The sequence below is a fragment of the Mchenga conophoros genome, linkage group LG7 (assembly GCF_057382185.1).
Source record: "Mchenga conophoros isolate Kocher_MC1m ecotype Shallow Benthic linkage group LG7, M_conophoros_male_GT1.1, whole genome shotgun sequence".
Classification (NCBI taxonomy): Eukaryota; Metazoa; Chordata; class Actinopteri; order Cichliformes; family Cichlidae; genus Mchenga; species Mchenga conophoros.
The window spans coordinates 25,735,939-25,747,858 of record NC_140532.1 but is presented as its reverse complement, the minus strand read 5'-3'; the positions used below and the strand labels follow the sequence as shown (position 1 = coordinate 25,747,858).

The window sequence follows — 11,920 nt, the reverse complement described above, 5'->3', positions numbered from 1 at the left end:
GTCATTATGAAAAGAAAAGTTTTAATTTTGTCCATTTATTCTTTTTCAGACTTCCCCCTTCAAATAGAACAAAGAATGGCTACGACTTGAGAAACATTTTTTTATTATAAATAGAGCCTTTGTATAAAAAGTGCATGCGTTAGTTAAACCATGGCATTTAATCATATCACAACCAAAACCTGCCAACCAGTTAGTCAAAAACAGTGACAGTATCATCTCAAAATGCACGTCAATGGACACACAACATCAGACAAAATCAGAATTTTCACAACCACTATTAAGTTGTTTTTGTTGTCAACATACAATTAGAATAGCAACAAATACAGTTAGTCCCCACAATTTCTTTCAGAAGAGTTTTAAAAAATGTATTTAAACAAAAATTTTGCTTGAGTCTCCAGTTACCATCTTCTTGTTTCCTTAATATTTTTCAGATGGATTTTACTTTATTTTTAGGCTTTTTGCTCCGCTGAAGTCTGTTCCCTGCTGTCTGTAAACAGAAAAAAACAAACAAACAAAAAAACTCCACAGACTCCCTCTGATCTTGAAATTGTTCAGAGTACCTTGTTTCTGTCATAGCCTGTGGTGGTGTCCTTTCCTCAAAATCTGACAAAAATGTGCATATTAAATGTCCCAAAAGGTCTTTGTGCCAAAGTTGTTATATCTTCACATCGCATGGTTGGTGTAGCTCACATAGGTCGTTTTTGGAGGTGGCACTAACAAGAGGATAGAAAACAGCAGGTTTATGAGTTGAGATATTAGAACAGCAACAGACAACTCTTCTCTATTGGTATTTTTTTTGTCTCTTATGGTTTCATCAATCTTCTTTAGCCACAGTTCCGCTGTATATACCTATATGGTAAGATTATGATTTGAATAATTCTAACATAATTCTTGGATTCTACTGAGACCAAAAAATGACTGATTATTATATTCTGTATACCACCTTAATTCTTATTTCTCTTGGAAAATTGAATGTTTATTACTTCTGCAGCATAAAAGAAGACCTCTTTTATCCTGTAAGAACATCAGCCTTCTGATGTTCTTACAGGATAAGAACATCAGAAGGTAGAGAAATTAAAAGTGATGTGGAAGCTCCTGCTTGTTAAAGAAAGAAGAGCAATTCAGTCAGCACATCTCGAATGAGTAAACAATCTGACGTCTCATGATTTTCTGCTGATGGACTAAGAAGTAGCTTTGAAGTGTAACTCTGAGCTATAAGCAGTTTTGGCTTCAAATCCAGTCTCAAGTGACGTCTAAATAAACTCCAGCCACTTCATGTTAAATGCTTATTACTGAAAAGAAGAAAGAAACTCGTTCTGCCTCTGACATCACCTCATCAACAAAATATATATTTTCTTGCACATCTGTCCGTTCTAACTGATTCTAACAATAATACTTTTACCATAATTTAAAGGATAATGTTTAACTAGATCATCTTGTTCCCTGTCTCCTCCTGGTCTTTTAATGCCAGCTATCAAACATCTCCTGGTCACACTTACCACTAGCTTCCATACCCTCACAAAGCTCAGTCTTCACTTCGCCGTTGGGCCGCTCAGCTGCCAGGTGTGACAGCTTGCTGGTCATAGTGGCAGCGGTGACGATGGCCTTGAAGCTGCGTTTACGTTTGGGGACGTTCCGCTCGGGGTGGAAGATGATGATGTACACCTTTGGCATATAGAGCATGCCCAGAGAGACAGAAGCACTGAGGCTCAGAGACACCGTCAGTGTCGCCGTCTGGATGTACATCTGTGGATAAAACAGGAGGAAGAACTGGCTGAGAATGAGACTCAAAGAGGCAGTACAATGACCAAGACATCAACCTCCTAATAATGCTCAACTGCGGTGCAAAGAAACTATGAAACAGTTGGTGCTTTTAGTGACCTATAATAATTCCAAGGATTACATTTAAACAAAGTTTATATTAAGAATGGACGTTTAATTTCAGTGATCTAGTAGCTCATCCAGCTCACAATCATTCCCAATTCAGAGATTAATGTAATGTGTTAAATACAGAAAGAATGTGATTTGATATTTTGTCATTTATTGGCTGTACTGCACAAACCAATGAGAAGCCAAGAAGGCTCGCATTAATCTAATTCAACACTAAATTAAAGTGTTTGTATTATGCATTATGAGTAAGTATTATGATTACTGTAGTAACTGTCATTAATGTCCCCTGTCTCACTCTGTTCAGTGACAAATCAAATTCTTCTGATCCTCACAGTTTTGGCTGTAGAGTCAGGATAGGAGGAAAAAGTGTTAAGTGCGCTACCATGCCCTCAAGGTCCATCCGAAGAATAAAAGAGACCCTAGGAAGAATTTTTTTAGAAGAGCTAATTATTCTGGCTGTTATAATAGATAGTTTTCTGCAGGCCTTTTCTGTAGAGCCTCACAGTGCAGCCTGCTATGAGTGTAATTTCATAAACCATATTTTTTTATTTACTATATGGGTTAAACTTAAACGTACTTAATTTTAACATACCTGATTCTATTCTGATCAGTACTAAACAATATTTGTTATCTTTTCTACATTTTGATTTTGATTTATCTTTGATTGAGAATAATAATATTTTAGCACTCTGATCATTTTTAAAAGATAAGGCTGGATGTTGAAACCTTTTGCCACCTCTCAGATGTGATGACAGGGGAAAGTCAGGGGGACTTCAATCTCTCTCTGCCCCACTTCTCTCGACAGTACTAAAATGTTCTTTTTCACATAATGTATGTTTCATGCTCACATGCAAAAAATAACCAAAGCGTCCAATGATGATGTCAGTGTATGTAGAAGTATTGCTGAATGGTGATGATCTAGAAACTCCCGCTTCACAGTGGTGTAAACAGTTTTTCTACTTGCTGAACTGTATGATGTCAGTGAAAGGTGATATCTTTAATATAAGACCTCAGTCACACAGGCCTAGAGATTGCTGCCAGAGAAAAATGTGCGATCCTTGGCTAGTTGAAAAACGAGGTGAAGATGTTAGAGGGTGCTGGCTATTGCTCTGTGAAATCAGTTGGAACGAGGGTACTCTTTGTGTTTACTTGGTTGCTCGTTAGGTTGTTGCATTTACCTGTATTCTAGCATTAGCTGCACTGAAGCAGTCAACTTTTCTGCTAACTAACCACCAACTGGAAGAAACCAGAGGCTGTTCAGCTTCAAACTAAAAGCCTTATTTGTTGAAGTGGTAAGGCATAAATTTTACTTTGAATGGGAACTCTTCAGTTTCACAGCTGCTTAATAATTAGTTGTTGAGTAGTTGCAGACATGCTGTCATTTCCTTGCAAACAAATGACAATGACCAAGTCAATAGTACGTTTTTTGCAACCAGTTTCACCCAACAGCAAACAACCTGACAGTGGATAAACTGGTTGAAATACATAAGATAAATTAAAATTATTTTGAACTGCTAAGAAGCTTCTCTACTAGCGACAATAAAAACATGGAGCTGAAAATGAAAACTATGAGTGACGTAAGTAGCATGCAAAGTTAAACATACACAATACTAACTTAAACAAGATTTGTCCTTCTAAAACTTTGGCCAGAAGGGGTGAAAGAAACAAAAAACTATTTGGCTTTATTGGAAAAATGTACAAAAACCAAATAATGAATTATTTTGCACCAGAGAGTACTGATTTTGAGTTAGCTATTGAGAAAAACAGTAACTCCTGTACATTCAGGTGGATTTTATGCAGCAGAGACATGAGCTGCTGCATGAATAAAATAGGGATAGCTGAGCAGGAAAACCAGTGCAAGTTAAACAATGAAGTCACAGATCAGGTGGACATCACTGCAGCAAATTTTCTCCAACTGCTTTAACTGAACCAAAATGAAACATTGCAGCATTGAGCAGATTCTTGGATTTAAATGGAAAGCATCTTTGTGGTCTCAATTGAAACAGGAAGTATTAAAGTGTTTGTCTTCTCCGTCAGCTGACAGATGTGCTGCAGTCTGTGTTGGGATGAAAACCAACTGTCTGATGCAGCAAGGAAATTGTTGACTCAGTTAACAGAGTGAAAGAGAGAGAGAACAGTTTTCAACCTGACTCAAGCACACACACACACACACACACACACACACACACACACACACACACACACACACACACACACACACACACACACACACACGTGTGGGGAGCTCAACCAGGCACCAAAAAGCTCATACCTGCCTTACAACATCTGTCACAGCACACCTTCGCTTATGCTCCCAAAACAGAACGCCACCTGCTGTTACTGACTGTTTTGACACCAACTTCATTACTATGACAACCACCTCAAGGAAGCACAGCCGGGTTAATGGCCCTTTTAACCGATTGTCAAACTGACAGCTGAATTCCTCAGTGGTGCTCTGCTCAGCCACCAGGAAAGAGAGGAAGTAAAGGGGAGGAAGGAACATTGGCGACAGATGGTGAGTTCCGTATTTACAGTTTTTTACAGACGCTAGGACACATTTCTCAATACTTAGGTCACGTTTGCAAAACTCCTCACACAGTGAGCACAACAGAAGTCTATGTGGGCTAAACTGAGGACCAGTTATCATTGTTTTGGCACAAAATGCATTCAATGACTACATCTCTCAAATTACATGAATCATCTTCTCACTCAGACACAACAACTGCCAAAAACCTTTGTACGGACAGGACATTTTGCATGTGCTTACATACTGTTTTCAAAACTGTTAAACTTATGGTCAAAACAATAACACAATGCAAAACTTGAAAAGACAGCAAAATCCAACGGCAATATTTTATTGAAACATATTTTAAATCTAAAAATGCAGTTTAACCAGCCACAGCTGATTCTCATTGTAGATGAACATCTACACAGTTGTTACTCCTTCAATTTTTCAACTCCTTCAATTCTGGCATGCCAGAAGATTCTTTCCTAGGTGTATTACCCTAGATGACATAAGATGTGATGTGGATGAGAATCTGTGGCCAAATAGGGAAGACCGAGTAGATTAGCATTACTATTGTATGTGTATCAGTGGATGCTGTGTATACGAATTCTTGTATTTTGGGATTACTTAGTGCAAAAAAATAAAAATACATAAACATAAATACAGGATGTCTGATTCATTCCAGTAACATATATTGAAATTATAAACAGAGATGTGTCCTTGTTTTACACAAGAAAACACTGTGTAATGCTACATGTTGTTAGTGTTTTTTAGGTCATTGTTTTGTGGGTGACAAAGTGTGTTTGTCGGCTGTCAACCTTTGCTAGTGTTCTGGAGGAATGTTTTTATTTGAGACCTGAATGAAGTGTTTTGGTAGTTGTAGTGCATTTTGAATGTGGAATGAACTGCTTTGCCAAGCTGAGGGTCAGTTAGGAGAATTGTGTGAAGAGTTTTGCAAAAGTGACCTAAGTATTGAGAAATGTGTCCTAGCGTCTGTAAAAAACTGTAAAAGCCCAAAACAAGTAGGTGGCAGTGATTCCAGTGATGCATTAAGGAATCGTTATGAAAATGCACGACACAATTAAAATATAGGGAAAAACAAGTTCTTAAGTAATTTATGTGGCCTCTTAGATATAATCTGTTACTATAAAACCAGTGTTTGAAGGTCACAGTAGTCTAATAATAAGTGTTAGAAAACATAGAGAAGAAAGGTAAGCCAGCAGCGTACTCATAGTTACACACTGGTTTTTAAAGGAACATTTTAACATGAAATGGCATTACAATTATACTCTCAAATATAGTCTTAGTCTACCAAACTTCAGATTTGTGCAAAAAGGATATAGGTTATCCTGTTATTAAGCCTAACAGAAATAGCCAATTTTCAGGATCAAATGCTCCCTGAATTCTTCAAATCAAACTGAACTTGAGGTGTTGAAGGGTAAAAAGTAGGGGTGCAACAGTACACAAAATTCACGGTTCGGTTCGATATTTTGGTGTCACGGTTCGATATTTTTTCGATAAAAAAAATGTTCATGCCTTTTTAATTTGTCATTTATTAAAATTATAAATATATATTTTAACTCAAAAGTACAGTTTTTATATTTAATGTTGCTGAAACAACAAAATGATTAAAAAAAAAATCTGTCTGATTGAGAAATCACTCATCTTTGGAAAAGAGAGTTTATTACAGAGAAATGGCTCTTTCCAAAATAAAAGCTATACTATCCGCTTCTTCTGGGCTATATTCTCAGCAGCATATTAAACATATCAGGTCCCCATAAGGAGAATCATGTGCTAACGGCTGTCTAAATGACTCGGGTAAAGTTTGTAGCATGCGTGCTTGTTGTTTTTGTCTGCTTCCACTTGTCTTTGCACTAGGGTGATGTCGGTGTAAATGTGCAGTCATATTCATTGTGTTCCCACTAGTGCTGTCAGCGTTAATCTCATTAAAATGACGTTAACGCCATAACGCGGCAAATCTCCGTTAACGAGTTACCGCGGATCGCCCCGTGCGTGGGGCTGGACAGCGTCAACACGTTAACGAGCTAACTGCGCTAACGCACTAGTTCCCACCAATGTAATTGAGCATTGCGTGGCACATCCGACATACTTTTTTACTTTAGTCCATCAGGGTCATGCTTCACATGAAAACCAAAATAGTTCCAAACGCCAGATCTGAATGAGGGTGGGGGAGGTTCAATTTCGGGTAGCGTTGAGGCGGCTGCCATGTTGCAACGAGCTTAGCTTCTGTCTCACTAGCTTGCGCTGCGCTCAGTGGATCTGCACTCGACAGTGCAGCCTAGGTGGAGTAGTCGAACGCAGATACACTGAGCTCTCAAAACAGACAGCATCGTCAGAAGAAAAGTTGATAAAATAAATTAAAGATTTTGTATTGTAGAGTAGAAAAACTCTATATAAGAACCAGTCCATTCACCACTGCTATTACTTTGGATTTTGGAGTATCTGTGAAATTATGCTAGTTCACACGATCTGCCACTCCATGGCAAACTACAGATACATTCTTAAGCTATTTCCAAACTGAAAGTAATTTGCTTGTCGCACATTGCTTTGAAGCTGAAGGCCGGTCACGTACGGACAGTCTGGCTCCAGCTACCTGGGCAGCATTGTAATGTACTATACCATACATGCCATACAACTTCATTTTTAAAGCACTTTGGGCATTTTCTTTGGCCTTCAGACAATAATTCTGATTTTTACAGTGCCAGACAGGACAGGCAAAAAAAAAACAAAGCACTTTAGCAAAAAGTAAAAATAACACCAATTAAAAAACTATAATAAAAACAAAAACAAGCAACTATAAAACAACAAAACAAAATCAAAACAAGTAAGATCAATGTCTCATGATGGGCTGAAAAGCCAGAGAGTTTTAAGATGAGTTTCAAAATGGACAATGTAGGTGATTGTCTAATGTGCAAAGACAATATATTCTATAATCTGGGGTCAACAAAAGAAAATACCCTCCAAACTTCCGCTTTTTGTGCATGTATAAGCAGCTGGTCAGATTACTTGACTTCGGACATGTATGTGTGTATGTGTATGAGTAAAGCAGCTCAGAGAGGTACCACAGGCCCAAACTATTTAAGGATTTAAATAATTTAAGGATTTAAAAACAAAAGAACTAAAGTGCACATGCAGCCAATGGAGTGTGGCCATAATAGGCTTAAGGTTCACTTCTCTACACACTGCAGTCAAAAGTGGCATTTTGAACCAACTGGAGATGTGAGAGGGAAAACTGTCTAACTCCTGCATAACCTCCTGAGGCCCAGCCTATTCTATTATGTCCTCTGTATGGACATTTGTTTTTGGTCAATATCTTGTGACTTATTTGAGCTATCTTACTAAGTCCTGATGTATTAAATAGAGGACATCTTGGGCTTTCCACTGATATCTCATGTGTTTGAGTAGCCTCTTTTAGCTCCAAAGAGGCAGCAAATCACAAATAACATTAAATGGGAATATTCTTTTTTTTCTTGGTTCATATAGCGCACTACAGTAATCCCACAGAGACATAATAATGTCACAGTACTGGGTCTGGGACACAGTGTTTTGTGTTTCTTGATTAACTGATATTCTTTGTTTTAGTGTTATTCATGGTTTTGGTTCTCCTTATTGTTCTCTGTGTGTTATAGTCTTATTTTCTATTTCTGTTTGGTTTCTGTTACTTTGCCTTCCCCGTGTTCCATGTTTCATGTCTAGTCACCCTTCCCTCTTGTCTCCATGTCTCAGTGTCAAGTCTGCATCTTTGTGAATGTCTCTTGGTTCCTGTTTTACTTTGACAGTCTCGTGTCCCTCTCTTCTCTGCTCTTCTCCTGTGTCTCATTCCCTCGTTTCATTAAGCCCTGTTTTCCTCTTTCCATTGTCACATCATTACCCCATGTGCTGTGTGCTTCCCTATTATCTTCGTCCCTAGTCTCTAGTTTCCTGGGTTCCTAGTTTTCTAGTTTCCCAGTGTTTAGTTATTAGTTTTCAGTTTCAAGTTCAGGTTTGTTTTTTGCAAGCTTATTTTATGGAGTGTTTGTGCAGAGTCCTGCATTTGTGTCCTTCATCCTGCCTACTACAGCTAAACATGACAAATAAAGGCATGTATTACTGTCTCCAATGTTGCCTATAGAGGATAGATTTCACCTTGGCCATGAAATGAAAGAAGGCCTTAAATGAAAGAAGCTAGACTTCACTACTGCTCCAGTTTAAACTCACCATCTGTTATAAAGCCCAGATTTGCAACTGTGGACATGACATGCATAACCCATGGGCTCAAAATTCACATGGGGAAACTCACAGGAACTAATAGGTCTAAACACCAACACTTCTCTACTGTAAGGTCGGGGGGTGGGTTCATTCCACTGCAGGGCAACCTGCATGTGGCGAATAAAATTTGAACTTGAACTTCAGTCTTCTTTTCATTAAAATGTAAATGGACCTAATATTGAGCCCTGTGGAACTCCACATGAGACTGGGGACACTGAGTCTGAATGGACCATGTTCAACACCTCCATTGGTGAGGCTGCTACACTGAGTTGTCGATAAAGGTGGCTGGTGCCTGTCGTGGTGGTAAACCCTGAACCAGCTGGTGTACACTAGAGGTGAAGGGAGTGATCAGGCGGAAGAAGGCGTCTTATCGGGCTTGGTTAGCCTGGGGGACTTTGGAGGCAGCCAATAAAATCAGTGAAAGGAATACCTCAAGGAGCTCCTTAATAGGGCTGCCACAAACGATTATTTTTATAGTCAACTAGTCACTGATTATTTTTGCGATTAGTTGACTAATCAGATCACGTATCCACTGGACGTGAAACATACAGCTTATTGCACCAGCATGCATGTGGTCTTATATAACTATCATTAGCTTACAGCTTTAAGTGTTTAAGGTACGTGCTAACTAAAAATAAAGACAAGACGAAAGTTTATTAAACTTTTAATGAAATTTGCAGATTGTCTCGGTGGAGTTTAATAAACTCAGCCGTCTGCTCCTTTCTATCTAAAATGTAACAAGACATTGGAGTAAGCTCTCGACCATCTCACACTTCTGTTTAATCAGTTTTCTGTTTGACGATTATTCAGCTGTGTGAAAACTATAACTTTAATCTCAGCCAAACCAATTTACTCAGGAACAAATAAAACACTGAAAAAAGCCAAACAATAACAGTTTTTAAGTTATCCAAGTGACTTATATATCATGTTTAACCTGAGTAGCGAAAAACTGCGGGGGTCTGAAAATGATGTGCCGAGAGTTTGCTGTTCTCGCCGGCTCTAGTGCGCCTTGAACCCCGGCTCGCTATCGAGCTGGTGGGTAACAGACGTCTCAGAAAACGTTGAAACACTTTTTCAAATATGTGATGTCTTGATAAACTGAGCAGATATTTGAAGTTTGCACAGCTACATTATTGCCTGAAAATATCTTATAAGTTTATTTTGTGACTCAGAAAGGGTAATAAGAATAATATTTAAACTAAGTAGCTGCCGCCATTGTTTGAAACTGGAATTGGCTGGGCTGCACTATAAATTCTGAGATATGCTGGGCTTTGAAGGATACACCTGACCTGATTTCCTTTCGTACGGATCAGGTAGTGACACCTTCAAATCTGGGGAAATGAAGGACGCATTTGTCGGCTGCATTTGGAAGTGTCTTCGAATTTGGACAGCTTTCGCATCGCTGTAACGCAATCGCCCAACAAATGCAGCCTCCGGAGGATGCAGCCCCTGAATTTGGACAGCTACGATCTTGGAGACTGCTTCTTTCTCTTCTGGGTTTAAGGGCAGGTGGCATCCTTGTACATGCAGTGCTGCCATCTTCTGTTTCAGTCTGTTATTACACTCTTAAATCCTACTACTTATTCCTGCGTCTTTCAGGATTTTACACAGCTTCAAATGACGCGTCGACTATTAAATTAGTCGCCGACGATTTTGATCGTCGATGTAATCATGAGAAGTCGACTAATCGGGGCAGCCCTACTCCTTAATGCCACTGACATGTCTTCTCTAGAGAAAGCAGAGTCTGAGGATGAGGGGGACAACCCATCCATCATGAGGAGTGAGGTCAGTGAGGAAGTTAACCAAAACCTTGGTGGCAGGACCCCTGGGGGTGGATGAGGTTTTCTTTGGGTTCCTGAAGGCCTGTAGGTCTGTCTTAGTTGACACGCCTCTACAATGTTGTATAGAGATCTGTGGCGGTACCTATGGACTGGCAGATCAGGATGGTGTGTCCTATCTGTAAGAAGGGGTACCGGTGTGCTTCAGCTATAGGGGGATCACGCTTGTCAGCCTCCCTGGGAAAGTCTATGCAAGAGTGCTGGTAAGGAGAGTCTATCAGTTAGTCAAACCTCAGATATAGGAAGAACAAAACGGTTTTCATCCTGGTCCCAGAACACTGGACCAACTCTTTACCCTCTCAAGGATACTTGAGGGTGCCAGGGTACTGCCGGAGCCCTAACGGATGCTGCCCTTTGTCACAATTCTGTTCGTAATTTTTACGGACAGAATTTCTAGGCATAGCCAAGTGGTGGAAGGCTTTCACTTGGATGGTTTCAGAATTTCATCTCTGCTTTTTGCAGATAATTTGGTTCTGTTGGCTTCATTGGGTGATGGCCTCCAGCTCGCACTGGATCGGTTTGCAGCTGAGTTTGAAGCGGTGGGAATGAGAATCAGCACCTCCAAATCTGAGGCCATGGCCAAAAGTGCTGGCTGGCCTCTCCCTTACAGATAGGATGAGAAGGATGGCCATCCAGGACGGGCTCAGAGTAGAGCCATTGCTCCTCCACATCAAAAGGAGCCAGTTGAGGTGGTTTGGGTATCTGACAAGGATGCCTCCTGAGGGAGGTGTTCTGGGCATGTCTCACCGGGAGGAGGCCCCGGGGCAGACTCACGACATGCTGGAGAGATTATATCTCTCGGCTGGCCTGGGAACACCTTGCTGTTCCCCCGGACAAGCTGGAGGGGGTGGCCAGGGAGAAGGAGGCCAGGTGGCCAGGATAAGTGGAGGAAGAAGGATGGATGGATGTAAATTTGAAAAATCATGAATGACAATAATAATAATTAGAATTTTCAGTTCCTGGAGAAATTGCATTGGGATAGCAATAACATTAAGTGCATTACTCTTTTCTGGCATCCTTGTATTATACTAAATTGTATATAGCATTTGTGTTCTATTTTATTCTATTTTATTCGATTGTATATAGTTTTTTATTTTATTCTATTCTCTTGTGTACAGTATCTTATTGATATCTAGTTGGTGGCTAAGCCACATTCCTCTCCACCAACTACAGAGGACTGGTTAGTATCAGGAATTTCATCAAGTTTCTTTTGAGACTGTCCAGGAACTCAACGATGACCTGGTCTAGATCTGGGGGGAGATCTACTGTCTTATTAGGGGCATGCCCCAAGATTATCAGGCATACATACAAGCACATGGGGGGCATACAAACTACTGAGTACCATTCTGAGTTTGAGTTGTGAAGAAAAGTTTGGAAATGGACTAGGCCGTTACATAATTTTTTCACCTTGATTTTG

At 39.8% G+C, this 11,920-nt stretch overlaps 1 protein-coding gene across 3 annotated transcripts in view; it reads right to left on the bottom strand.

The window, feature by feature from the left end:
- Nucleotides 1-573: 573 nt before the first annotated feature.
- LOC146570210 (metabotropic glutamate receptor 8-like) overlaps nt 574-11,920 on the bottom strand; it is a 149,994-nt gene continuing 138,647 nt past the window's right edge. For all 3 annotated transcript variants that reach the window (XM_085283107.1, XM_085283105.1, XM_085283106.1), the window contains 2 exons: nt 1,500-1,746; nt 574-713 (listed from right to left, as the gene is read on the bottom strand). In XM_085283107.1, coding sequence (XP_085139233.1) covers nt 664-713; nt 1,500-1,746 — 297 coding nt within the window. In that variant the 3' untranslated portion in view covers nt 574-663. The remainder of the gene's footprint in view (nt 714-1,499; nt 1,747-11,920) is intronic.